Here is a 25,864-nt window from a genome sequence, read left to right on the forward strand (position 1 = left end):
ATGATTTCTTTTTCAGTTGACATCAAACTCGAAAGGAAAGGTTCTTTAAAGGGATCATGTGGTGTCAGTGTTAACGCGAAAAAAAAGTGTAATTCTAGAAGCCTGCCAGTAACAACTTAAAAGAAAATATAAATATATCACATAAGCGATACTAGATTGGTGCGACTGTGATAACAAAGGAGTCGAAGCAGATACTTGTTTTGAGCAGTACGAGATAACTCAACTCTGTTGGCTTTAAAAAATGGTCGTCCAGGTTATATCTTCCCCTCGAAAAACTATATTGTCCATGCATTTATGGTAAATCTTAATATCTTTAAGGGCAAAACTTCCAAAGGGCAAGACGAAGCTGTTATGCAGAAAATATGAGTGGTTGTTGGTTGTTTTTAATATAAGACAATAAAAACAATAAAAAACGAGTTTACTCTTAAAACTTAAGCAACATGTATTTTTTTAATTAAATAAATAAGAATGTCATGCCATGAATGTATCTGTGGCGTTAAAATTGCATAAAGATTATATGTATATACTTGTATGTATGTGTGTATAATCGCACAAGCATGTTCGTGAATATATGGCCAAGTGTGTAATTTTATTGTCAGGGTTGTCGGGTTGCTTGTGTTTTAAGTTGCTGCCGCCTTTGTTGTTAACGCTCTTATTGCCGGGACACCGACACCGACTCCGACGCTGACTCCGACCTGCCGACAACAACGACCGACGAGCGACGCGCGACGACTTCAGTAAGCCGACGATTGTTGAACTTGACAAACGTGTGCGCGGATCGGTGTCGAAGCTTTTACGGTAATTGTGTTTCGTTTTGGTTTCTGCTTTTTGTTTGTATTTAAAAGACGTTTTGGCTCAACTGTTGTTGCGCAGCCTGTTTAAGTTACCCTCGTGCGTGAAAAGTAAACATCATTAAATGTGTAATAAAGTTAAATAGTAGCCCAAAAAGCGTTTTAAAAAGTTTATAAATTACTCCATGAGGAAGCAAATGGAGTGGATTGTGTGAAGAGGCAGCTGATCGAAAGCAGAAAAAACAACGGCGCATTAAAGGAGTCGTGAAAAAATTCCCAGTGCCTGTTTCCATATGCTTGTTGTGCAAAGTTAATGAAACATACAAAGAAAAATTAACGAAGTGAACGTTTTGTGCGATCAACAAAAAATAAAAACATAAAAAATACTACACTATATAGTATAAGTGTATAAATATATAAACAGCAACAACAACGGTGTTTAAGAACCTGTAATTGAAAACGCACTTGAACACACACACACACACAAAGGCGCACATATGTATGTATGTATATGTGTGTACATATATGTATATGAATGTTTTCAAATGTTTGTACGTACTATATTTAGTACCTGTTGTTGACCCTGAGCGGGCTTTTTTCCAAGAACAATCTGTTGCTTGAATATTCAGATTTAGTCAGTTGTGTAAATTCTTCGGCTATCGAATCACCATTCATTCAACAATAACTGCGCATGCGCGCCCCTCTCTAGCCCTGGCTAGCTCTGTCAATCTGATATCATCTGCAATTTTCTTGAATTCTACACTACCTACATACATACATACATATGTATGTCTGCACTATGTACATATGTATGTACCATTTAAAGTATATATGTATGTATAGTTTTTGTGTGTGTGCTCGTGCAATTATCTTTAATTACAATTCAAATGCCAAGTCCATTTCGAATGTGCGATTTATGTGAACTCCTCCGTCATGTGGCTCGGCCATAAAAGCTGTGAATAAACTGCGAGTACGTATGGGTGTGAGCTTTGTTGAGAAGATGAAAAAAGGTTCCAGCATTTCGACGTGTTGTTTAGATTAGTCATGGGCCTCTACATTATTTAATGCAGATTGAGAAGCTTATACGGCTATCTTATTGCATTCGACATAAATTAAACAAGCACTGTATTTTATATTTAGAATAGATTGGTGTATAGTTAGGCAGCTGTGCCATACCAACCCCTAATGCCCTAACTCCTGCATTATAACTGCATATCAAATTTCCAGAAAACCAATTTTATGTTCAATATCTAATCGGTTTTCCGTCGGCCACAATGCTTTCAGCACTGGTGGACTTGTTCTTGAGCTTATAGGGCGTTCGATGAAAGGTGGGAGACGGCAATCGGAACACAATCCGTTATCAACAAAATTACTGTAACAAGTGTCAAACCACTGCCAAATTGATAAAGAATTGGTCGACAATCACCAAAGCTTTCTCTAACGCCAACAAGTACGCTAGTTACCCACAGCCACCATATCGAAATTTATTGGGTATTCAGGAATTTCCTTTTGGAATTAGTAGCACTCATGTCACTCAATTGTCCATTGGATATTATCCATGACTCATACGCCCAGTCAGCCGACGTCATTGTTATGCATGTGTCAGTAGGAACTGAGAAGAGAATTTTTATTGTAAGTACGCGGAACTGAAATTGCCATTGGAATTATGTATTCGATGATGCCTGCGAAAACTGACAATTACTTTGTTTCACGCATTAATGTCATGGGAATTTGGATACTATAGCAATAGAGCTGAGTAAGGTTTCAATAACGTGCATACACCTATATACATATACACACATCCACCTACATACATATATAGACACTTTAAAGCAATCTTTTCTATATGGTGGAGGCCTTTTGATTGTCTCGCTAGGTGGTAGAAAGCTTTTATGGCTTATTGCCTTGTCGCAGTCAATTACTTGACAAATAAGATAACGGATTTGTATATGACATATATACACATTTACGATCTGCTAAATATTTGTTAATACTTCACATGTCATCTGTACGCTGCTAAATGAGTTTCCACTAAAAAACAATACAATTGAAGCGATAATATTTAACGAATAACATACATATATACATAGTACAAGCGTTGGAGCCCGTTTTCCCCCCTTTGGAGTTCGAATTTTCCAAAACCGCTTCAAATCAGGACAAACTGTTTTATATTTAGAGATTTCGCATAGCCAGTATTGTCTATAGTTATGTGTAAGGATGAAATGAGATACTTGAAAGTCTAAACGCCAAATGTATGTAATGGACAGTCAGACCTAACGCTATAGGTATATACTTGTATATATATGATTAGTATGATGAGACTAATCGATGTACATATGTGTATACGCCTGCTGGACCGCTTCTCAGTCCCTACTTTTGGACAATGATACCTCATCGTGCTCGGATAACAGCTAAGCGCTTCAAACTTGGCATGCAGACTTGCAATAATAGTCTAATTATTATTAATTGATATATACATATATATATATATCTGCAGCACGACCGCTCAGTAGAAAAATACCTTTCTCTAGAATCACATTTTGGATATCTTAACCATAAATACTTGTTAGCTCATATACCTTGCATAGGAACGACTAGGGCGAAGTTTTTTGTAGAGAGGGGCCAGTACATGAGACAGGATCAGGGGTCCTTAATGTTCTACTAAGAGTAGAATTGTCATATAATAAAAACCTTCTAAAGTTTTAGTGTTGAATAAACATTTATAGGTTTTGAAAATAAATCGTGCGAATACTTTTTAAGGAAACAACAAATTTGTTCGTTTCTAATAAATTTCAAAAGAAATGGGGAATGATTTATTCGCTAGCTTAATTTCTAGTTTTCGAAGTAAATGTCGTCAGTCTATAAATTTAAAATCTAACAATGGACTATTTGAAATGAGTTTGGCACGTTTATGACTTTATTTGGATTTCAGCCCAATAATTAACTGAATTAGTAACGCTGTGCGACTACATAGTTCCATGTGTTGATTTAAACCATTATAGCTGTTTACCTAATGTCTAAAATAAATAACAACAATTACACTGCGCCAATGTATTGGCTTAACACATTTACCGTACATCGATGAATGCGCCTTCCAGCAATTTAAAAAACAACCACGCTCTCCCAGAATTGATGCATTTGGGCCACTGGTCCGATGTCAATAACCGTGTGCATGTTCATGGCTCATGTCTAAAGCCCGGCAAGCGTGCGTTGCCCCATTATTTACTGTTTTTTTTTTTTTTTTGCTTTTTTGCTTTAAGCATTGACAGTTCAAAATCAAGCGTTTTTATGCAAGCGATCGGGCTCGAATGCAATCGAGTTTCGCTTGATTGTCGTCAGTTGATGTTGTTGGCCATGCTTTGAAACCTTGTTGCTTTCGTTCTTGGTCAGTCTGATGCCAATGTTCGGAGTTTTTTCGAACGAATTAAGCTGTAAAAACAGTGATCGCCAGGCGGAGTCAAAGTTATGCGATGCTGAGAAAAAACTGATTAATCTGTCTGGCTTCGTTAGAAAATATTGACCTAAATAAATCGTTCCTAACCTTTGAAAATATGTGGATTTACTTTGGTGAGGAGCTGAAAAATTCAATAGACATAAATATTATATATAATGGTCCCAGACACCGCTAAGGATAAATAGAGTTTAAGAACTATATAAATAAATTAATTAACATAAAGTTCTAGAGGGAAATAAAATACCACTTTCAGCAGAAAGAAGAATACGGAGTTTAATGTTGAATAAGAGCAATGATGTGTGATTGGAGCGATACGGACTGAATATTGGGTGTATTGTTTCTATTTTGCCTAACCCTTCTGTACCTCAGAAGCTTAAAAATTAATAATTACCCTAGTGGGATATAAGATTTTTGTTCATTTTCGGATTTTATTTACTTCCTCCATCATCAGCTTAAATATATATTTAAAAATTTAAATATGTGCAATATAATATCCGAAAATTCCGTTCAAAATGAAATATTCAATATGTTCTTACTAACGAACTTACAAAAAGTATTAAATCTCAATATAAGTGAATTATTAACTGTTTTAAATATATGTGATTCTTTTGTTTCTTCAACGATTTTAATGCTTGAAATTCAAAATTTTAACCACTTCTTAAGGAATAATAGGAATAATAATTAATAAGAATAATATGGATTGACGACTTCGATAAGTGAGAAATATAATTAAAATACGAAATTGTGTTTGTGACGTTTAGATTCAATATAAACCGGTGATTATCTGTAAATTTCAATTACCTCTCTCGAAGAGCGCTATTATTCACAGAAAGGGAGTCTAAAAAAAGTAAAAAAGTCGGGTGTCCCGACTTTGAAATACTCTGTACATATGTTTACAATAATTATAGAAAAAAATAAGAAAATTTAAAAAAATTTGATCGATTTTACCTTTCTCTCGAACTCACGTAAAGGGTATATAATTGCACATATACAAAGCAATTGCGTCTATGTGAGTGTATGTATGTTTATGTGCGTCTATTTGTGTCTGTGTAAGCATTTTCGCAGTCAACTAAACAGCAACATCAACAACAGCCGTGGGCAGCGCTTGGGCAACGCCAAAATTCCAAGAATTACGGGAGTTAGAGAAAATCGCATTTGCGGTGGAGAGGGGGGAGGGAGGGAAATTCCAAAATATACATTTTCTGCTTATTCACACAAGGCATCTTGGACTAAAATTTGGTGTTCCTAGGTTTTATAGTCTCCGAGATATAGGCGATTATACGAATGGAAAATCGGGAAAACCCACATAGGGGGAAGTGGGGGGGAAAATCAAAAAAATAAAACAAACTCGTATAGAATACACACATAACGCATCTTTGTGCAAAATTTGGTGTCTCTAGCTCTTATAGTCTCTGAGATCTAGGTGATCATACGGACGGACAGACGGACAGTCGGACAGACAGACAGACAGGGCTAAATCTATTCGTCTTCTCATGCTGATCAAGAATATATATACTTTGTGGGTTCTACCACGCCTCCTTCTGCCTGTTACATTTTTCAGCTCGCGCAAACCTAATATACTCTTGTACATTTCATGTACAGAGTATAATTACAGAGTTGTACGAATAGACACTTTTATTTAATACAATTATTAAATATAAAGTCATCGAATGAACCTGCTGTAAGGGTATTCAATTTTCAAGGTGCATTGTCAATTTGCTTTCTACTTTTTATTGTGGGAATCGAAGTAGACACGCGTGTGTGGGGGCCGTGTTGGCATTATAAATTAGTATTTTAGTAGCAATAAAACACGCAAATACTTTTTTCGTGCAGTACTTATTTTAGCCAACTTGTTAGCAATCATTCGCTTCGTTAATTATGAGAAACGACTGATACGTCTTACGGATTTTTATACCCTTTGCACAAAGGTTAAAAGGGTGTATTGGGTTTGTGAAAAGTATGTAACAGGCAGAAGGAAGAACATACATGCTTATATTCTTAGTAAGCATTAGGAGACAAAGAGACTTATTATGGATAAGAGCCTGGATTTTAGGAATGGGTAACACCCCAATAACCAAAATTGGTGTGTAGAGTCTTCTAATCCCTAGGCAAGACGAGTTTGTTTTATTTTTTGATTCCCCTCTCCTCCCAATACTGTCCATAGCTAAATAGCTTCATTAACTAAACTCTTCAAATAAATAACATACACTTTTCTACCTCTATTTCAAAATTCTTCCAATTCCACAAGTAGCAGCAGCGGGTAGCTGTTCTTTTTCTTCTTTCGTATACGACAGCGTCGTGTTTTTGTTGGGGTAGAGGGTATTCCACTGTCGGGCTCAACATTTTCTCTTGTTGTGCCTGCTTTAGTTACTATTCAGTAATATTGAGCTTTATTTGAAACTATTTTTTTCTCCGAATAGCGAAAACGTACTACATTGAAACACTCAATAAATTAGCCCTCAATAAATTAGTAAAGTCTCAAACAATGCGGATTAGAGTTTGTTTTGTAATCATTCCTAGGGATCATGAACCAAGTTTAAAGCCAATCCGATGACAAATGTGATTCTAGCATATATTAAGAAACTTTTTTCCCCCTTTGGAATGCAAATTTTCCAAACCAGCTTGTCAGTGCTTACTTACACCATGAAAGGAAACTTGTGTCAAGTTGATTTTTGTTTGAATCCGTTTTTTAAATATAAGAATAAGAATATGTGTGTATATATATAGCGGATATGATTTGAACTTTATAAAAGAGAGCTAGTTTTTTAAAGCTTAAAGAAATAAAAGACAATAAATGTATGGATCTGTTAAATAATTTATTATACTTATATACGCTTGAAATTAATAGTGAATCTGAAAAATAGATTTTAATGAATGCAATTGAATTAATATTTATTTACATCGCTCCAATAAAGAGGCTTTTTTAAATGTATCTTTAAAGGCCGTGCTCGGTTCCCGCATTTTAAGTACCTTGGAAGCACGATTTCCTGAACTTGTTTCTCATTGCAATTCAGTTTCGTTTTCAACCTTTTCTGTCATGGGAGCGGCAATTTCCTAGTAGAGATGCTTGATAAATTTTAAATGATGCGCACTTCCACACACATACATATTTATTGTGCATGTACTTTGTACTTGAATGTAATATAATGTAATGTATGTATATACAAGTAGTACCTATATGCATGTATTAAAAAGCCCTAGCTACTTTTCATTATAATCATAATCGTTAAAGACACAGTTCAGCGCACCCGACTCTAAAATGCTCTGCGAACAGCACCGTTTTTACATTTCCCTGGTGGGATCATTATAACATAGAAGTATAGCGACAATGGTCAAAGGAAGAATCCATGAAAAATTGAATAGGCTAATTGGTCGTTTGATCCTACAGAGTCCAAAAAACTTCCTTCATTTTTACTTCTATTGTCTATAATCTCGCGATTAACAAAAACAACTATCAATTTCACTAGATTTTGGTTATATCAAATGATATACGTATAGTATAAAATTATTCCGAGCTCAATACAAGAAAATTTGATACCTTATTTACTAAAAGTGTGCAATTTTCTTGTAAGCTTTTAGTATATGAATTTATTATTTTTATTTGTTTAGGAACGTTTCCGTACCAGCTACGAATCGGCCTGCATTGTTGACCATAACTCTTAACGTGAATTGAATTAGACCACATGTATATACAAGCTTGAGTATTAGAGACGTATTAGGCTAGGTTTTAGACTCTTCGTGGATGTGTGCTTTTAGCCTTTTTTTGAGGCGGGATATGGCATGGGCCTCCATTTTATTCATACTTGATTATATAAAGCTCTAGTATGATGCTTTAAAATATATATATATTTTTTTCTCTGTTTAATCAGAGCATTGAAGCCGTGCATTCAGATTAGCACCTTAACAATACATTTTTACAAATATAAAATAGCCCAACCTCGAGCACTTCCGCGCGAGGATTAATAAGTTAGTGGTGGCTTATGCTTATAACTTAAAAATATTAATAGAATTTTTAGCTCCCTATGTGTGCTGCTGACAATTATAAACAAATGAGGGTGTGACTGGGCTGTACTGCCTTTTTATTCAGAGCGACAGCATGAATAAAGGTGTTTGCTTGAGAAACCTTAGTGCTAATAACGGTATAACAGTCGTATTGTCTACTGAGAAATGTTGTCGTTATGATAGGGAGTAGTGGAGTAGATAGATTTTCTTTGTGAGAAACAGGAAAAAGAATATTGTGGTGCAGAAGAAGATAACTTTTCAGTTTACTCTGCGCCTGATCCCGTTTTATGAATTCTAAATATATCGAGTTGAGATTTCTTATTGTTGCAAGTACGCAACAACTATAGATAGGAAAGTTTGGCCGATTTGAGGGTACACTACAATATCTCCTAAGTTTCAAAAAGCTTTGCTGATCAAATATGAAAACTCAAAGATCGTTTCATCTGTATTCTTTTTGTTTCAAATTGTTTCCTAGATGGTTAAATCTTCTTAATTTTTATAGGTCCAGCGATATTTAGGTTCCACAACTCTCTATATTGAACAGATTTTTAATAGGGTATATAAGTTTCGGTCTACATACAGCCAATAGACGTCAATTCGGAATATCTAATTTTTATTATACATATATATGTATGTACAATGTTTGGCTGTCTGGCCTGAAACAATACGAGCGCCATATCACGTGAATCGCATGAGTGATTATATTTTGAGCTTGTTATTGTTGTTGCTGTTGTTAACGCGCGGAAGTTTTTCATACTTCGTTCCCTTTCATGCGATTTTTTGTCAAATCAAAAATAAAAATAAAACAAGTCGAGTCGATTCGAGCTACAGTCACGTCCGACTCTTACATACACTATATTTAGTAGAGAAGTATGAATAAATTGTTAAACTTATAATTTACCATTTGTTAAAAATTTGAGTTTAAAAAATAGTACAATAATATAAACAAACAGATCTGCCTCTAAGTTCCTCTACAGTTTTGTTACTAAGATAAAACTTGGCATATGGCGCAAATATGCTCCATAAAATTTAAAGTCCAAGAGTTACGGAAGTTATTACAGAATGTCAGAGATAACCTTGTGGTTCCGGGAGAAGAATCTGCAAGCCAAGTTAATTGATTCTAGCTCTCTCTGATACTTTCGGAGAACGTTTCGTTCAAACAGGCAGACAGACGGACAGTTGTATGTGTGTACATACCTATCTGACTAAGTTTTGTCATGATGATCAAGAATAAATATGCAAAATAATTTCTAGAACCCAGCAAAATCAAGAGCTTTAATAACTGAAGGCGACCTTTTGTTTTGGCGATGTACAGCTCGAAGAATAAAGGGTCAATTGAAATCGTACGTACACGTTTGTCAAGGAAAAAATATGGTTTTCCGTTTATATCTTTGTAACGACACATCATAAGTTTATGATTTTTCATGTTCTTCCATAAGAATAGATTAGCTAAATAAATAAATATCTTTAGTTCGGCCAGGTAGCAAAATATTGGATCGTATGTATACTTTTGGCGCCCCCTGTATATATATATATATAATATATGTGTATATTCTTTGTGGGGCTCGCTTTAGTGTTACAAAACCTTAAGGATATACATACATACTTGGAAGTAAATGTAGATTTTATTGATAAAATGAAGACTGGCAATAGCAGACTTGGGTAATACAACTTAAATTCGAAAAAAAAACATATTCAAAAAAAATTTTTTTTTATTTTAGAAAATTCGTGGTAGATTGGTTATTTATGAAAAATTTTTGATAGGAAGAACTAAGAAATAAAATTTGATGAAGACATTTAAAAAATTGGCAATCTAATGTTATGAGAATTTTTGTATTCACGCGATTTATATACCCTGCAGCCAAAGGTTGAACCAATTTCTGTGTTTGCAAGTTTTTTAAAGTACTGCATTATGTACTAACGATTTATCAAATCCTGTGAATAGCTCCCGTAAGAACTAATAGTGAATATTTCCCTTTATAGGAAAATATATTTTTGTTAAGTTATCCAAGTTAGGAGCTTATGAGATGGTTTAGAATAAGGCTAGACTCTCTTTAAAGAAAAAGTAACTGATTCAAATCGATCGTTTCTATGGCAGCTACATATATAGCCTTAAGAGGCTGTGATAAACCTCGCCTGAGTATGAATAAGATAAGTCTACATTTTAGCTGTTGCGGTTCGAAAGTTCTTGGCATTTATACGGACGGACAGATGAACAGTCGGGCATGTCCATATCGATTCTTCTCGTTACGCTGAACACATGTATATATACAAGTACAACACGGGGTCAGGCACCTTGAAAACTGGAAAAATGAAGCTAGAAAATATTCCATAACGCTTTAGCTAAACAAGTATTCGTACTGTTTGCCGCTCTATTCTCTAACTGCTTCTCTTTGTTGTTCTCACAGTGGGCGTTTTAAAAGTGACAGCCTTTCCTTCCATTTCTCTGTCCAAAACCAAAACCAAGATCCTAAAATCGTTAGCTGGCCAAATTTCTCGCCCTACCCTCGCTGAGGGTAAACAACTCGTTGTATAACGTTGAAAGCCGGTTCGAATGCGTTTCACGCAAGAAACATGTAAACGCGAACAAATTGCATCTACACAGAGCGAAAATACCAACAACAACAACAGCAACAACGTCAACTAAGATTAATTCACGAATAGCAACAAACACGAACATAAAACTGATTGACATTCAATTATTGCGCACTTTTCGCCGACGCGCCGTCATCTGGTCGTGAGCCAAACAAACTTTAATGAGTTTCGAATGCTTTTCAATTGTTACTTTTTTCCATTGTGAAGCTAACGTTTATTTACATGGAAAGCTCTCCCATACATTCATTGCTGATGAGATCGAGATTTGGAATGGGCCGACTTGTAAAATGTATTCAATTTGTGAATACTCTTTCGTGCTGTTGATAAATTGAAGGCAATTGATAAAGTTCTTCTGGTTGAACTTTGAACTCAACTGTTAATTCTATGGATAGGGGTTAGTCAGCTGAGTATCAAATTTTTCGGCTGTAGGGGAACATAATATTCCATGGCTGTGGCCCGCATTTTTTAGGCCTCTTCTAGATGTCAATATTTGTTTTCAAAAGCTAACATTTCACACCTAAATGACAATCATATACTATACATGCGAATACGTGCATACCTCCCTACAAACATACTTATCTGTTCTGAAAGATTACGTCTAAGCCACTTGGAGATAAACCCACCTTTTGCCTGCTGACGATTTTATAAACGTCTGCAGCTCTTTCAATTATTTGATTGATTGTAGTTTTGCCAAACAATCGTTTAGTGGCATCAGTTCTGAATAAAGTGCAAGAATTGAGCGATTTGTATGAATTCCGTTATTTCCTATATATTATACAAGTATATGTGTATGTATGTATGTATGTATGTATGTATGTATGTATGTATGTATGTATGTATGTATGTAATTAGCTGTCTATATAACAGCCTTCCCAATTGGGAGCACATATGAATACTTTTTTTTCGCACTTATTTATAATTGCAGCTCATTAAAAATCAATTTAGCCGTCACATAACATTCAGATAAGCCCCATAAAAACTTTAGGCAACAACAACAACAACACACACACACGCAAAATCGGGGATGGAAAAAAACAGCTTTTCCAAATGTCATGTTTACTCGCCGTTGATGATTTGGTTTTTAACCGCTGTGCTCACATTTTAAGCAAATAGTTATTAGAACTTTAACCTCAATTCACCCAAAAGCCATTGCTGGGTAAATGGGCCGTGTTTTAGGTGGTTTCTGAATTGTCTGAAATTGTCTGAATTGGCAATACCCATGATAGCCTAAAAGTATGTTTTGCTTTTCCAATTGCGATTCTTGCGTTATCTGCCTCAAAGCTATAAAGAAGTGATAAGTGAACTATCAAAGCACAAAAACGAACCTCTGCTGCACAGAGAGAATGAATTTAAAATTTTTGACTCAGCTCAGAAATTACCATATACTCGTACATCCGAAGAAGGTAGGAAATAGCTTTTGTAGTGCTGTCATCTTCTTACGTTCTTGGGGCTTTTGATGAATATTTATCGAATTTACCCTTGATATAAAAGATACTTATAAAGATCGTATATTTTTATTTGAAATGTTGAGATTTTTTAGCTGTTTGTATATGCCTTTACCGATTGCTCAAATTTTGCTAAATAGCAGCTTCTTTAATTTGAATTATAATAATTTCAACTAAAGCCACTGAAAGTGTGAGTTATTTAGCCCTGATACATGGTCTCATGGTGGAATTATCCCAAAAAAACATTTGATCGAATGGTGGGACAAAGAAAAATTGTCGATGGTCAATTTTAATTAATTGAATTGGAATAATATTCATAGCGTTATTCGAATATATACATATATATCTTTTCATCACAATCTTCATTGTTATTATGTTCTTAATCATTTTTTTTTTTTACCAATGAAAATTGAGGAAATTTTAACTTTATCTCTGGTTATACGAGATGCGGATAAGAGATATTCTCATTTCTATCTGAACAAAGAAATGCCTCAAGGTGTTTCAAAGCGCTTTAATATGCACAGTTTACGTAATTCATCTGTTTTATAGAAATCCGACCTTAAAAGGGAATTCTCCGCATTGTTTTCAGCATCTTTGTTTCTAGTCAGACATGACATGTTTATCGATTCATATTATTCTGTTATTTAAGTAGCAGTTGGCAATAAATTTCTTGTATGTGTTATTTGGAGAATACACTTACATATAGTATATGAAGGCACACTATATTCTTTTCATATTAGGCAGGGAAATGTTTAACCAAATATGTATAAAAAAAAGGATTCGTATAATCAAAGATTGGTAGGATAGGATAGGTAAATAAATATTGGATAAAAAGATTCTGTTGTTTTTTTAAGGTTTGGATGTTTCTACACGGTAGATTGGTTCCAGAAAAGTTGTGTAAAAGAACTGTTTAAAACAAGAGAGAACGCTACAGTCGAGCAAGCCCGACAGTGTAGCGGGGAAAGGGGGGGAAAATTCCAAAAAATAAAATAAACTCGTCCTTTCTCGGTCCTAGGAGAATCTGGATGCCAACTTTGGTTATTCTAGCTCTTATAGTTTCTGAGATCCTTGCGTTCATCCAGACGGACAGACGGACGGACATGTCTAGATCGATTTCTCTCGTCATGCTGATTCAGAATATATATACTTTATGGGGTCGGAGATGCTTCCTTCTGCATGTTACATACATTGCACAAACCTAATATACCCTTTTTACCCTACGGGTACAGGGTATAAAAATGTAAAAACAGAATTAGGTGTACAACTCACAGGGATGGTTATATTTGATCTGGTTTAGATCTTAATTCATTCCCAGTTCTATTAGTTGAACATAAATAGTTTAGTTAAAACGGTTGTTGTAAACTTACCTGAAATTTGAAACTGAGAAATTCGGATAAATATTTTGAAATTGAAGAAATTACAAAAATTGGAAAAGAAAACACATTTTTCTTCTTCTTACATATGCCAATTTCCAAAGTCCCCAACAATTGCAGACCGAAACCATAAAACTGAAGTTAATTTAGCATAATAGTATAGCCATTAGGAAGAAAGAAAGAAAGACATGGGATTGAAGAGACCGGAGCAGTGCGATGTCGAATTCAAATGAGATTATAGTAAATCCAGGATCAAGTGTTACTAATGGGACTTAACGACATAAAGCACAACTGCAAAACAAGATTATCTTAAAAGTAAGACAATGCCAGTTTCGTAAAACCTCTTAGCCAGGTACTTCATGATCTAACCTCGCATTAATGAAACACTCATACGCATCACGTACATACAAACATGCTCACAATGTACGTATGTATGTCTGTATGTACGTATGCACGTAGGTATAGTGTTATATTCATTTGTGTCCCATTTTGTGAGTTTTTGTTGTCGGTTTTTATTTTGTTTTGAAGTGCGCTTATCGTACAAATTGCTAAATAAATGCGCTTCAATATTAAAGCAGCGAACTAAATACATACAAACATACACATATACATACTTATGCTCTTATGCATATGTATTTAGGAATGTGCTCGCATGTGTGACCGTGTATGATGAAAGTTGAGAAAGTTTAAATTTTGTAACACAGCGGCTCTCCCGATAGTTTGTTTATATTTGTGCAGGTGTTATATTACAAGAGCCGTGTACAGTGGATCAAAAATGATCTTTCAGGAACTGATTATACATTTTTTATAGGATTTAAATATACTTTGACAGCTTTTAATAACACGACACTTTTTCCAGTTCGCTTTAAATACTATTCTTTTTAATAAATCAACATTTCTTTTTTCGATTTGTTAATATTAATAATAACAAATTTGGAACTTCAGTTTGGTTTCATTCTCTTGAAATCGTTGCGAATTAGTTGGCACGGCAAAATCACACAACTCAACTTAAAAATCGAAATTAATAATTGAACGTTGCTGAAGGAATAGCCAAAAAAGAAATAAGTACCGTTAGATCAACTGTAGTTAATATGAGAGTCTAAAAATCCCTTTAATTCTACTCGTTGTTAATTAGTTCTCAACAGCTGTATACTGTATGCTTTCAAGGAAAGACAATTTTAGGTTGGTGGTTTTGCATTTTAAAAAAAATGTATTTCAAATATAGTTTTCAAAGAATTTCAAATTATCTATAAAGAAATTATAATAGCAGTGGACATGTCTGCATAGGAAGCTGCCTCCTGAGTGTGAAAGGATTTCTGAATAGGTTTACATAAGATAGGCAAGGATTCCTTAAATTTAAAGTCATATCTAAAACTAAGGTCGTAGCAAAGGCGTTGGGTAACATCTGTTTGTGCTTATTTCCAAAAGGCGCTTAAAAGATTTTACAATATTTGCAATTAATATAATAGTGTTTACTTGTTTGGGAATGTTGAACATATCGGAATCAGTAACTTCCAATATTCCGATCAAAATAGTGTCTAATAAATAACAAGTGTCAGTAACAGGCCCCATAGTGCAATGCGCAAGAGAGTCGCCGACTTGGCAAGCTGGAGAGCGCAAGCTTTTTGGCCCGAAGAAACAAAACCTGACAACCATTTATCACGCACGATCGATCGATCAAACAAACGACCTTCTCTAAAAAAAAAATGTTACGACTGCGGCTCAGCTTGCGAAGCACTGCGCGCATGTCGTTCGGCCGAGTATTGGCCCCCAACGCGTCAGCGCATTCAGCAAGCTTGACGCGACTCCGTTACTCTCATTCTCTCTCCCTCTCTCGGTGTCAGTCTCGTGTTGGCGCTTCGCCATCGCTGTGGTTGAAACACAGTTAAGAGCATGGCGACCACACACGAGACACCTTTGGCACTTCAGTCGCCGATAAAAAGTCAAGCGGACTGCACGCTCCACGATCCACGCTCCACTCGAATCATAAAAGCTGTGGCCGCGTCACAAAACAATTGTCGAACGAGAGTCACACGCATTTCGAATACATTAAATATCTATCTAATGTCTTCGATACTTGTCGCAGGCGTAAACAAACGGAATAAAAGAGGCTAGCAAATAAATCAAAGCAAAAAAAGCGGTCAGAATTTAAAGGCGTGCCCCGGCAAAGAATTTTGATTTTTTGCCGACTTAAACTTTTTCTGAGCGTCTGCCGTAATTTCATTTTTCGGAGAGAGAGGCCGACAAAATGTGCCGCTGTTGTCAAAAGTAAGTAAACGATTTTGTTTTTGTCTTTATATTTTCAATGTTAACACTTATTCCAGCTGTTGGGAAGATTTGTACTGGAATTGCTTTGAAGAGCGTTTCTGCTATGATGAATCAATTGGTAAGTTTTGAAGCTTTGATGTGATGTTTCTTACTCTTTCGCGACGCACTTGGCCGAGCTTTTATTACCGATGTTCAGACACACTATAAGGTATGCGGCAGACGTGCGTTGAATACGTGTGCAGATGTATGTTTGTATGTATGTATGTACTCGTATGTACACACACAAACATGAATATGGTAAAAAATATGACGCATGATGTGTGTAAAGATCTTGAACGGAATGCGCGGATTGGCATTTCAGAATGTGCGAAAAGGGCGATAAGTCCAAATGAAAACAAATAATATTCTTCTTTTTTTTTTTGAGAGATAAATTTTAATTGTTTACAAGACTGCAAGCCGATTCAAATACATAAGCCTTTGTAAATACATACATATGTATATGTATTTCTCTAAATATTTACATTCATTTCTAAGAATGAAAGACGACTTCAGTTGCTATTGAGTCTCGTAGCATCTCTGGCACGCCTCCCAAACGTCTCATTCAATTTGAAAAGTTCCGCGAATTGCTTCAAAAGCAATATAAGCTCATTATCAACCTGCCGCTGTGTCATTATCATCGTCATCAGGTGCGAGATTTGCGAGCCCTCTCACCACAACCGTAGGATTGTCGCAGCAACTTAAGTACCGTTCGGCATTTCATCGCGCACTCTCCCTCTCTCTCTCTTTCTCTGTTTCTCTCCTTTGTTTTGCGCAGCCAATTACAATCCCGAGGAGGATGAGGACTATTTGGCGTCTAAGAAGAACGGCATCATTGTGGGCCGCTTGCATCCGACGGCGGCGGACAACAACAATTTGCTGACTGTACCGCAGCCCATTTGCGATCAGCCACTGCGACGTGGCAACTCTGGCCTGATGAGGTATTAATTGCTACCACAAACAAGCGCATTGTTCAGTCAGTCATTTGCTCCAATCATAATACTGATTGGACAACAAAAGGTGGCTCCAGCTCGTGTGGGCTGACTGTTTGCTGTGGGAATTCGCACCCTTCACTTAATATATTTTACTTTATTTTCTTATCAACAGTGGCAAGATACACGAGGAGGACTATCGACGCGAGACGCAGACAAATGTGCCGATGCTGGGCCCCGAAATACTGGCGGTATTCGCCAATTCACAGATCTTCCAGGACCACCAGCCCACCAAGCTCAACCGCATCAGCACCAAGACCTATTTGCCGGGCATTCACTCCCCGAACAGCGAGCAGGAGCGTCTCATCCGCCGCTTGGAAGGTAATGAGGCGCACATTGTGGGCCCTAGTGATAGAACTAGTGGTAAGAGCACGCGCAGCAACAGCGTCGTGTCTGGCGCGGCGCAAAAGGTCAAGTTCTATTTGAACTGAAGCCGAAGAAGTTGAAGTTCGCCTTTTCTTCTTCTACTTTGCCTCTGGGCTCTTGGCTCTTGGCCTTGCCTTTTGGCATATGGCTGTTGGCTATCTGAAGCAGTATTTGTGCCAAAGATAACATTTGGTTGGTGCTTTTGTACGCGCTTACATATAGTACTATATGCACTTGTATTGGTATTTGTACTTCAATTTCAATTTGTATTAATACTTGTATTTGTACGCTTCTGACTACAACACAAAATGTGACTTAATATGATTAATTAGTGTTAAGTGTCGATAGCAATGAGTGAGAATTGATTGAGCGCTCTTTGCAGAGCACATTTATATTACCTGCTTTAGCTTTAGCTCTATGAAGCTACCCCCTTAATGGGTAGTTCCTACTACTTATATGGTATACTATATCTATATATTAAGCATACGATTATTATTTAATTTCTAATGCGAGCAATATGAAATGAAAGAGAAAATATGAATTATTCACATATTTAAACAAATGAAAAGTGCAACAAATGGTTGATTTGATAAGCAAGCTCGACGGCTCGATTCACCAGGCTCTCAATATACCTATATACTTACATATGTACCTATACGTTGGTCAAAAATATAAAGAATCTTATGGAACATGCGAAAAAGTCAAGAGATTACTCGAGTTCTGGGGACGACTTCGCTAGATAAGTGCTATATTTTATCTTTCTCCAGTTTTTTGAAGCTTACTTGCTAGAGAAGACTTGGCGAGATGAAGTTGAAATTGTGACTTTGTTTGAAAGCAAACTATTTTTGGCAAATATGCTTGAAAATATGTTGTTTGATTCTGGCTTGTACAAAGAAAACATGATGAAATACTAGTGATTAGTAGATTTCTTCAATTTTTTTTCGATAAATGAGCTCGTAATATTATCATTCAGTGGATACTTAAGGCTTTACTTGAAAGGAAGAGGTTTTCTGGAAAATTTCTGTTCTTAGATTCTTCCTTCACACAACGTGTTCTAAAGACAAGCAAATAATTTGCAAAGAGTTCTGCAATCGGAGGTCTCCAGAACGCACGCCTCTCCTTTTAAAGGCCGTAGCGATTTCTTCCGAGAAGTGAACTCCACTTTCTTCAGAATTTCTAGATTATAAATATTTTGTTTTATGGCTTTGATTTGGCGATTCTACGTTTTTAAATGTATTTGAAGAAATTCCATCTTGGATTCTTCGGACTACCTTCTGCTCGATATAAACAAAGAATTTCGAGTTCAGTGTAAATAAAAATGTATATTTAATTACCTTGTATGAGGACAAACATTCCATTATGTACATTATTTCCGCATCGCCTCTCTTTGGCGCTATATTTAGCACCGCAGCCAACTACTCGTATACCCACCTACGAGCCTAGGGAGCCTATAAGCTGGCGTCACAGTGGCGGGCTTATCTTCCGCTTCGAATGCGCGGCAAGATAAAGCACGATAGCTGTTTTGTCCACAAGCTGATTTGTAATAATTTTTGGATCTAATAAGCAAATTAGCAATAAATATGCCAACAACCCCTAGCCAATTCCCACCTCTGCAGAGCTCTGAGCGGAAGAGAATTGGAGCAATATCTGTTAATGACAACCAAACAAGTTAACGACTCGGGGTGGGGAGGTTTTGCCCAAAATTTACCGTTAGCGTTGGGAAAAACGTTTTGGAGCTAATCAGCGTTGGTATCAGGTTTGTTTAGCTTTCAGTGGCAGGCACGTAAATCAGTGTTCTTTATACTCGCCAGATACATATATACATAAATACATATGTACATATGTACGTTGTATGTACAAATATGTATTTGGCGTCTTGGCTGATAAACAATCATAAAAATGTTGAACGCTGATAAACTGACAAGAAAGCGTTTGCTTTGTCTGTTCTTTTGTAGTTTTAGTTCGTTCTTCGCTTTAGCCTTTTCTGCGATATCGCTAACTTGGCTTTCGACCAGCCGCGTAGGTGCTTGGAAATTGCATTCCAAGTGGAATTTCTGGTACTACAATCTGGATCATAAATACCTCCAATCCGAAAGCTTTGGCTAGTCTAGACCATGACATAATTTTCAACTGAACTTTGAACAAATATTCCGAATGTTTCTTACCTCCATTTCCATTGACTGCTTTTCCCATTTCCAATTCTTACATCAGCCCTGGCATACCTACAACAATTAGCCAATTGGTGACATTTTTCAAATAATGAGATGATATGATATGTGAGATGATATGTTTGTTATACTCGTAATGACAATTCTGACTCGTCTGCAAATTAGTATTCCCGAGTCCGAACTGGTTCCCTATTTTCGAGAACATGTTTTCATTCGACTCGATAATAATTAAGCATTAACATTTGTGTTTGTTTTGTGATTCTTAAATAATCCTTTTTTAAGATCTGCCCAAGGTTGAAAAATTATTAAATTTTATGATCATTTTGACGATTTTTAATCGTGCTTCTGTCATGATGGTTGAGGCGTGATTCCAAACGAGTTCCTACTCAAGGAAGTCCGGGATTCCATCGTTTTTTGAGTATTCCGTATTTTAGGATAAACTTTAACCCACCCATCAGATTTTAAGGAAAACGTTTCGTTATTTCAAAAAATAATTACTTTTTTGTACCCTTAATTGATTTTGGGAAAATGGGTTCTATTTTAAGGGGAATTATGTGCATTTTAGAAAACGAAAAAATCGAACAAGCCTATTATACACATAATAACTATATATGTACTTTGCTATGCTTTGGTTCTATATTCTATACTTAAGAAAAGGGTGCTAGGAAATTCAGATTTTAGGTAATAATTCTAGTCTTTACAAAATAACTTCCAGAATTGAAATTGAAAAATTTTAAGAGCATATTTTTTTTGGAATATTTTACACATAATAATTATAGTATGTACCTTGCTATGCTTTGGTTCAATATTATATACTTTGGGAAAGGGTGCTAGGAATCTCAGATATTTCAGATATTATGTAATAAATCTAGTCTTTACTTATCTTCCAGAAAATAATATGGATTATTTTAAGAGCATATTTTTTTTTCGATTCGATCAGAAGCGCTAGAATCTAATTTGAAATTCAAATCATACATAAAGCTTATTTATATTGTTTATGTTTGGTAGAGTATTCTGAACAATAAATATAATAATAGCTATAAGCAATTCATAATGATCTCTAAATACATTTACGAGGGAAGTAAGGGATCATTACAGTAGAAGAACATTAAACAGTTTACTTTATGGACTTTAAGAAGCTCAGCCATACATATATACTTGTATATCATATTATACGTATTTAACGTTATTGGGTCGAATATCATCTTAATCTCCAGACAACCACGCAGTCAAAAAGGTGGTCTCTTGATCTCCACCTCTCCGTCAACATATTTTCATTAAGGAATTGGTTTAGAAGCCCTCTATATTGACTGTTACTGTTACTACACTTTCAGTTACTCTATAACTGTCTAGTATGTACTCGTATATGAGATAATCGGACAACGACTGTTATTTCCCTTTGACGACAAGTCGCTGTTTGCGTCCACATCACGTTTCTGTAATGACTTCGGAGATACTCGAACACTGCCCAGAAAGCGGCAATTTGTTGTGATTAATATGTAACTCGAAGTCGCATGACGTCCATTAGCACTCATTTGGGGAAAATCGAAAGAAATCAGACGTGCCCATAAAACTGTCAATGCTTACTCATAGCATGCTACGATAAACAATTGTTAATTTAAAGTCGACATGGTTGGTGGTTAGCAACGGTTTAGTGATAGCGTTGGCGATTTTGATTTGAATTCACACTTGCGATTCGATCAAATAAATTGACCAGATCTGGGTTAGTTCAAAGTCTAATTTTCCAGTTCCAACCAGTTCTTCACTTCAGTCGTCAGGTCGTCTGGTCGTCTGGATCGTTCAGTTTCTGCATAAATCAAACGATTGTACGCCTCGTGCCGCGAAGGCAAAGGCCATATCTGCCATCAACTTCTCCTATATCTTTTTGGCAAACATGTATGCAATCTAGACCAAACACTCACGCGCTAACGAAAGGGATAATGATAATGATAAGATAAGTTGATTCACCGCGCCCATATCTCATATCTCATATATCGCAAGGTAGCACTCTGATTGCCATCATTGGGCCCCACTGAGCTGCTAATTGACGAGCAATGAAAACAACAAATGAACACGGAGTTTATGGCACGGGAATACCTGGAGCCAAAGATTAAACTCATAAAGTGTTCAAAATGCAACTCATGGGGAAACACGATTAACCCAAGTGTACAAATTATATAGAAACATAAGACTTAAAGGCAGTCAACAGCAGGGTTCGCAAAATTGCTCATCAAATCTGCTCATTTGCTCACATTGCTCACATGCTGAGTGCAAAAATGAGCAGAAAAAGGGAAACTGACAGCAATTTAAAATCTTCAAAAATACACTTTACATAAATAATACTATATTGTAATGAACAGACACTTCTGGTACAAAAATGTGATCTTGACAATACAAACTACTTATCGAACAACAGACATCCTGCTGATAATTTGAATACACTTCTTCTAGCTATTCTCGGTAATTCTTTCTTCATTCAACACTCGCCTCGTTCTCCAACTATTCTGAATTGATAATGAACAGGTTATGCCCTTTAGATTAATGTGCGCCATTATTACAAAAGCAGTAGAAAACAAGGAAGCTTTGGGTCCCATATAAGGTAACCAAAAATTCTATGGCCTAAAAAAGTAAACAATTACTCAGAACATGTGAGAGGCTTCGTTGGAAAGGATGCTGGGACTTCAAGTATAGGGCTGTGAGCCTCAAATTTTGAGTACTAAAGTAAAACTTCGAATCTAGCTTCTTGCTCAATCCGTAAGACCACATAATAGATGAGGCTCAGTAAATCTTTCTTCATTCAAAGCTCCCCTCGTTCTCCAACTATTCTGAATTGCCAAACCATGGTGTAATCGTAATGACCACATGTTAGGCCCTTTAACACAACCTCTTTTAATACGAACTCGGTCTAACACGATTAAAAATTTGCTACCTTTTCTCTTTTAACATGTTGAAAACCTCGTTTTTACACGATAGAAAAACTTGAAGAAGGATTCGCATAAGCTAGTAGCTTGGGATGACCATTCCAGTTAATGAGAGACTTGGAAAAATACTTTTACCTTGTAGGGTTTGCTACAAAAATACGTTCATAAATAAATACGCTCATAATTAGATTATAAACACAAGTAGATATAAAGATATATGGATTATATATAAAGCCGCATTAGCATTTTTTAATGTTGATTATAAGTATTCAACATTTGGAGTAACTTTTTGTTAATTTTGAAAATGTTTAGACCTTAAAGAAAGCGGAAATTTAAACAAGAACAAATTTTTTTTGAGACCAAAAGGAAAAATTCCAATGTAGATTCTTGTTCAATTCTTAAGACCACATAATAGATGAGGTTCGGCTGAAATGGCTAGAGCGAACTAGTGTTAACCACATAACCTGAACTAGTGTTAACCACATAATGTCAATTTTTAGGTACAACTGTGGGATTATTTAGAAATGGTTGCTCAGAGCAATGGGTGCTAAGTGTTCTACCCTCTTCTCCTCTTTGTCCGCCCAATAGCTACGGTAGAAATCTTTAGATAATATGTTAAGCTATGTGTCTACTTATCGGACAGTGCTTCCTGAAAATTTAGATCTTCAGTTTTGAGAGTGTTGTACTTGTCCTGGGATGGTCCCGAGTTAGTCATCTTAGCTTTGCTCGAACACACATTTCCCAGCACTGTTGGATCAGAAGCGTGCAAGAAACTAGAGGCATATCGATTCCGTCCTTATCAAGAGGTATTCCCGTTCCATGTCTCTCCTTTTTTACGAGAGACTATCTATGAGACTACCACTGAGTTTTGGGTTTTTCCAGTTAAGATTCCCTGGTTCGGGGTTTGAATCTCTCTTCCGACTTTACCTTCAAGCTTGGATCTTTCGCATACTATATTATCGCAGTCATTGGGCTTTCTTGTTTCCATTTACCGAGTCACTCATTTCATATATTTAAAATGATATTATTTGTGCAATGATGAATAACGAATTGAAATTCACACACGATTCTTATTATACTCGTAAACCACAATCCGAATTCACAAATAATAATGGAACACCGACTCAAACCCCCTTTGGGAAACTAAGTCATTCTTGGGGTTAAATGTTTAGTTACACATTTTTATGTATCAAGAAAGATTTAGAATTAGAACATAGTACTTTTTTTTTATGGATTAGGCAACAAATCGACCATTTAGCTGTAGTTTAAGAATATCATGTTTTTCGAACAAAACCAATAAAAATTCTATTTCTTACAATCGCAGCTGGTCTGCAAGCTGATGCCACGGACTCGACAAAAGCGAACGCGACCGGCGACGTAGTTGTCCCCGAGAAGCGAATAACCTTCACCCTCGCACCGGACTCCTCGCCGGAGGGCAGTCAGACGCTGTCACCGAAAAAGTTTGAAGTCATTGCCGAGGAGGAGAAGGAGGACGAGAAGGATGACACCGAGGAGGTGATCTTGCGGCCGCGCCTCATCGACAGACGCCACCATCTGCTGCCAGCCCCCGGCAGCGTGACTGCAACGCCCAAACGGACCTTGCGATCGGCCAAGAGCGTTCCGCACTTCAATGTCCGGCCAGCGGCGAGTGAGACGGACATCTTTGCCATCACCGGGACCGGCAGCCAGATCAGCATGACTCCGGAGGTGCCCTCGATTTCGTTTAGCAACCTGCCCAAGAACTACGAGGACACGCCCACCATCGAAAAGTACCGGGTCTCGCAGAGCCTCTACTCGATACAGACGGCGAATGCGGCGCGCGCCACGCAGGACGACTACTCGATGCCACGCTATTTCAGGCGCTCGGCCATGCTCCTGACGCAGAGCACGGAAGTGCTGCCCGGCTCTGCATCGATGGCCTCGATAATGACATCGAATGCATCCTCTTCGTCCTCCAAGGACGAGCTGCGTCGACCCGAGAAGGAGAAGAGCAAGCGGTTGCAAATGCTACGCGGAAACCTGCCGCCCTTGCTCATACACTCCGTATCCTTCAAGCGAAACCGCGAGGAGGGCAAGCAGATGGATTAGTCCACAACATTACTTACCTTAGCGATACACATACTGCATGCACATAAATCTATAACCAAGGGGGATTTGTTCAATATACTATATCTATCCATCTATCTACATATCTACAAGGTGGGTTCCAAAGTAAACAGGACTTAAAAAAAAAACAACAAATGGTTTTTTCCGGCAAAATCAATTTATTTTATTCAAAATAGTCTCCTTCTGATTCAATACAGCTGCATAACGCTTTCCTTTCATGGGCAAATGCATTTTTCCGAAAAGGTAGAAGTCGCACGGTGCCATATCAGGTGAATACGGAGAGTGGTTAATGGTTAAAATGTGATTTTTAGTCAAATAATCGCTTACAAGCGTCGATCGATTCTGAGCAATTTTTGGACGTCAGTCAATTTGTGCGGAACAACCAGTCCACACACCTTTCGTAAGCCCAAATGTTCGGTCAAAATGCGATAAATCGATGTTTTGGAGATGTTCAAATCTATTTCCATCAATTTCAATGATGATTTCGGCTGATTTTTGATGAATTCACGCACAGTTTCGATGGAATTTTCGGTGATCACGAATTTTGATTGGCCCACATGTTGATCGTCATTTATGTCCTCACGACCACTTTGAAAACGTTGAAACCACTCGTGCACTCTGCTACGGGATAGGCAATCATCGCCATAAACTTGTTCCATTAATTGAAACGTTTTGGTAAAAGTTTTACCAATTTTTAAAAACAAAATTTAATGCTGGCTCTTTGTTCGAAGCTCATTTTCGCACCGATAACAGAAACATACTGACACTTTAAACGCAATAACTTCACTTCCAATCGATGAAATGTCATGAAATTCTCACTGGACAATCGATAAAAATAGCAGATTCTAACGCACCAGTCGACATATAGATAGCACCACCAGGGGGCGCTAGATTCAATAAGTCCTGTTTACTTTGGAAAGCACCTTGTATATTGCCTGCATTTTCTCGCGCAGCAAAATACTCCAAGTTGTAAATACAGAGAATATATTTATTGTTAAAGAGAGTTCACTTCTTGCTTAATAAAGTTGATATTAATTTGAGTTACAAACGATACATGTAACATTTATCTATATCTATATGTATACTAATATTATAAAGAGGAAAGATTTCATTGTTTGTTTATTTGAATTGAAAAGGCTCCGACCCATTTAAAGGATTCTTTCACTGAAGCTTGACTATCCCCGGTTAGGCTGTTAGTTCAGAATATTAAACATTAGAAACATTATGCCACTTTGAATATTAAGGCAATATTATTCAAATTCAGTCCCCATCCAAATGAAAAATTGCAAATCCATCGACACCGAATAATGTAGAATAATATAGTATACAATAATCAGTAAACCCCTC

At 36.6% G+C, this 25,864-nt stretch overlaps 1 protein-coding gene across 4 annotated transcripts; it reads left to right on the plus strand.

Moving 5' to 3' along the window:
• Positions 1–778: 778 nt before the first annotated feature.
• Positions 779–24,660, plus strand: LOC115628501. 4 transcript variants are annotated; one of them, XM_030524643.1, is made up of 6 exons: positions 779–798; positions 15,747–15,928; positions 15,985–16,046; positions 16,743–16,905; positions 17,072–17,277; positions 23,736–24,660. In XM_030524643.1, exons 2-6 carry the CDS (start codon positions 15,909–15,911, stop codon positions 24,497–24,499), a joined length of 1,215 nt encoding a protein of 404 aa, XP_030380503.1. In that variant the 5' UTR covers positions 779–798; positions 15,747–15,908; the 3' UTR covers positions 24,500–24,660. The 4 variants fall into 4 exon arrangements, with proteins under 4 accessions (XP_030380503.1, XP_030380502.1, XP_030380501.1 ...); XM_030524642.1 differs by lacking the exon at positions 779–798 and adding an exon at positions 815–920; XM_030524641.1 differs by lacking the exon at positions 779–798 and adding an exon at positions 1,616–1,761.
• The last annotated feature ends 1,204 nt before the right edge of the window (positions 24,661–25,864 follow it).

This window comes from Scaptodrosophila lebanonensis, unplaced genomic scaffold (assembly GCF_003285725.1).
Source record: "Scaptodrosophila lebanonensis strain 11010-0011.00,11010-0021.00 unplaced genomic scaffold, SlebRS2 tig00000118-arrow-arrow-pilon, whole genome shotgun sequence".
Classification (NCBI taxonomy): domain Eukaryota; kingdom Metazoa; phylum Arthropoda; class Insecta; order Diptera; family Drosophilidae; genus Scaptodrosophila; species Scaptodrosophila lebanonensis.

What these genes read in the sequence shown, in the direction of transcription:
- LOC115628501 (XM_030524643.1), top strand. Translation starts at nt 15,909, where the DNA reads ATGTGCCGCTGTTGTCAAAA. An exon ending in CTGCTATGATGAATCAATTG is followed by an intron (nt 16,047 to 16,742) that starts GTAAGTTTTGAA and finishes TGTTTTGCGCAG; the next exon opens with CCAATTACAATCCCGAGGAG. An exon ending in TCTCATCCGCCGCTTGGAAG is followed by an intron (nt 17,278 to 23,735) that starts GTAATGAGGCGC and finishes TTACAATCGCAG; the next exon opens with CTGGTCTGCAAGCTGATGCC.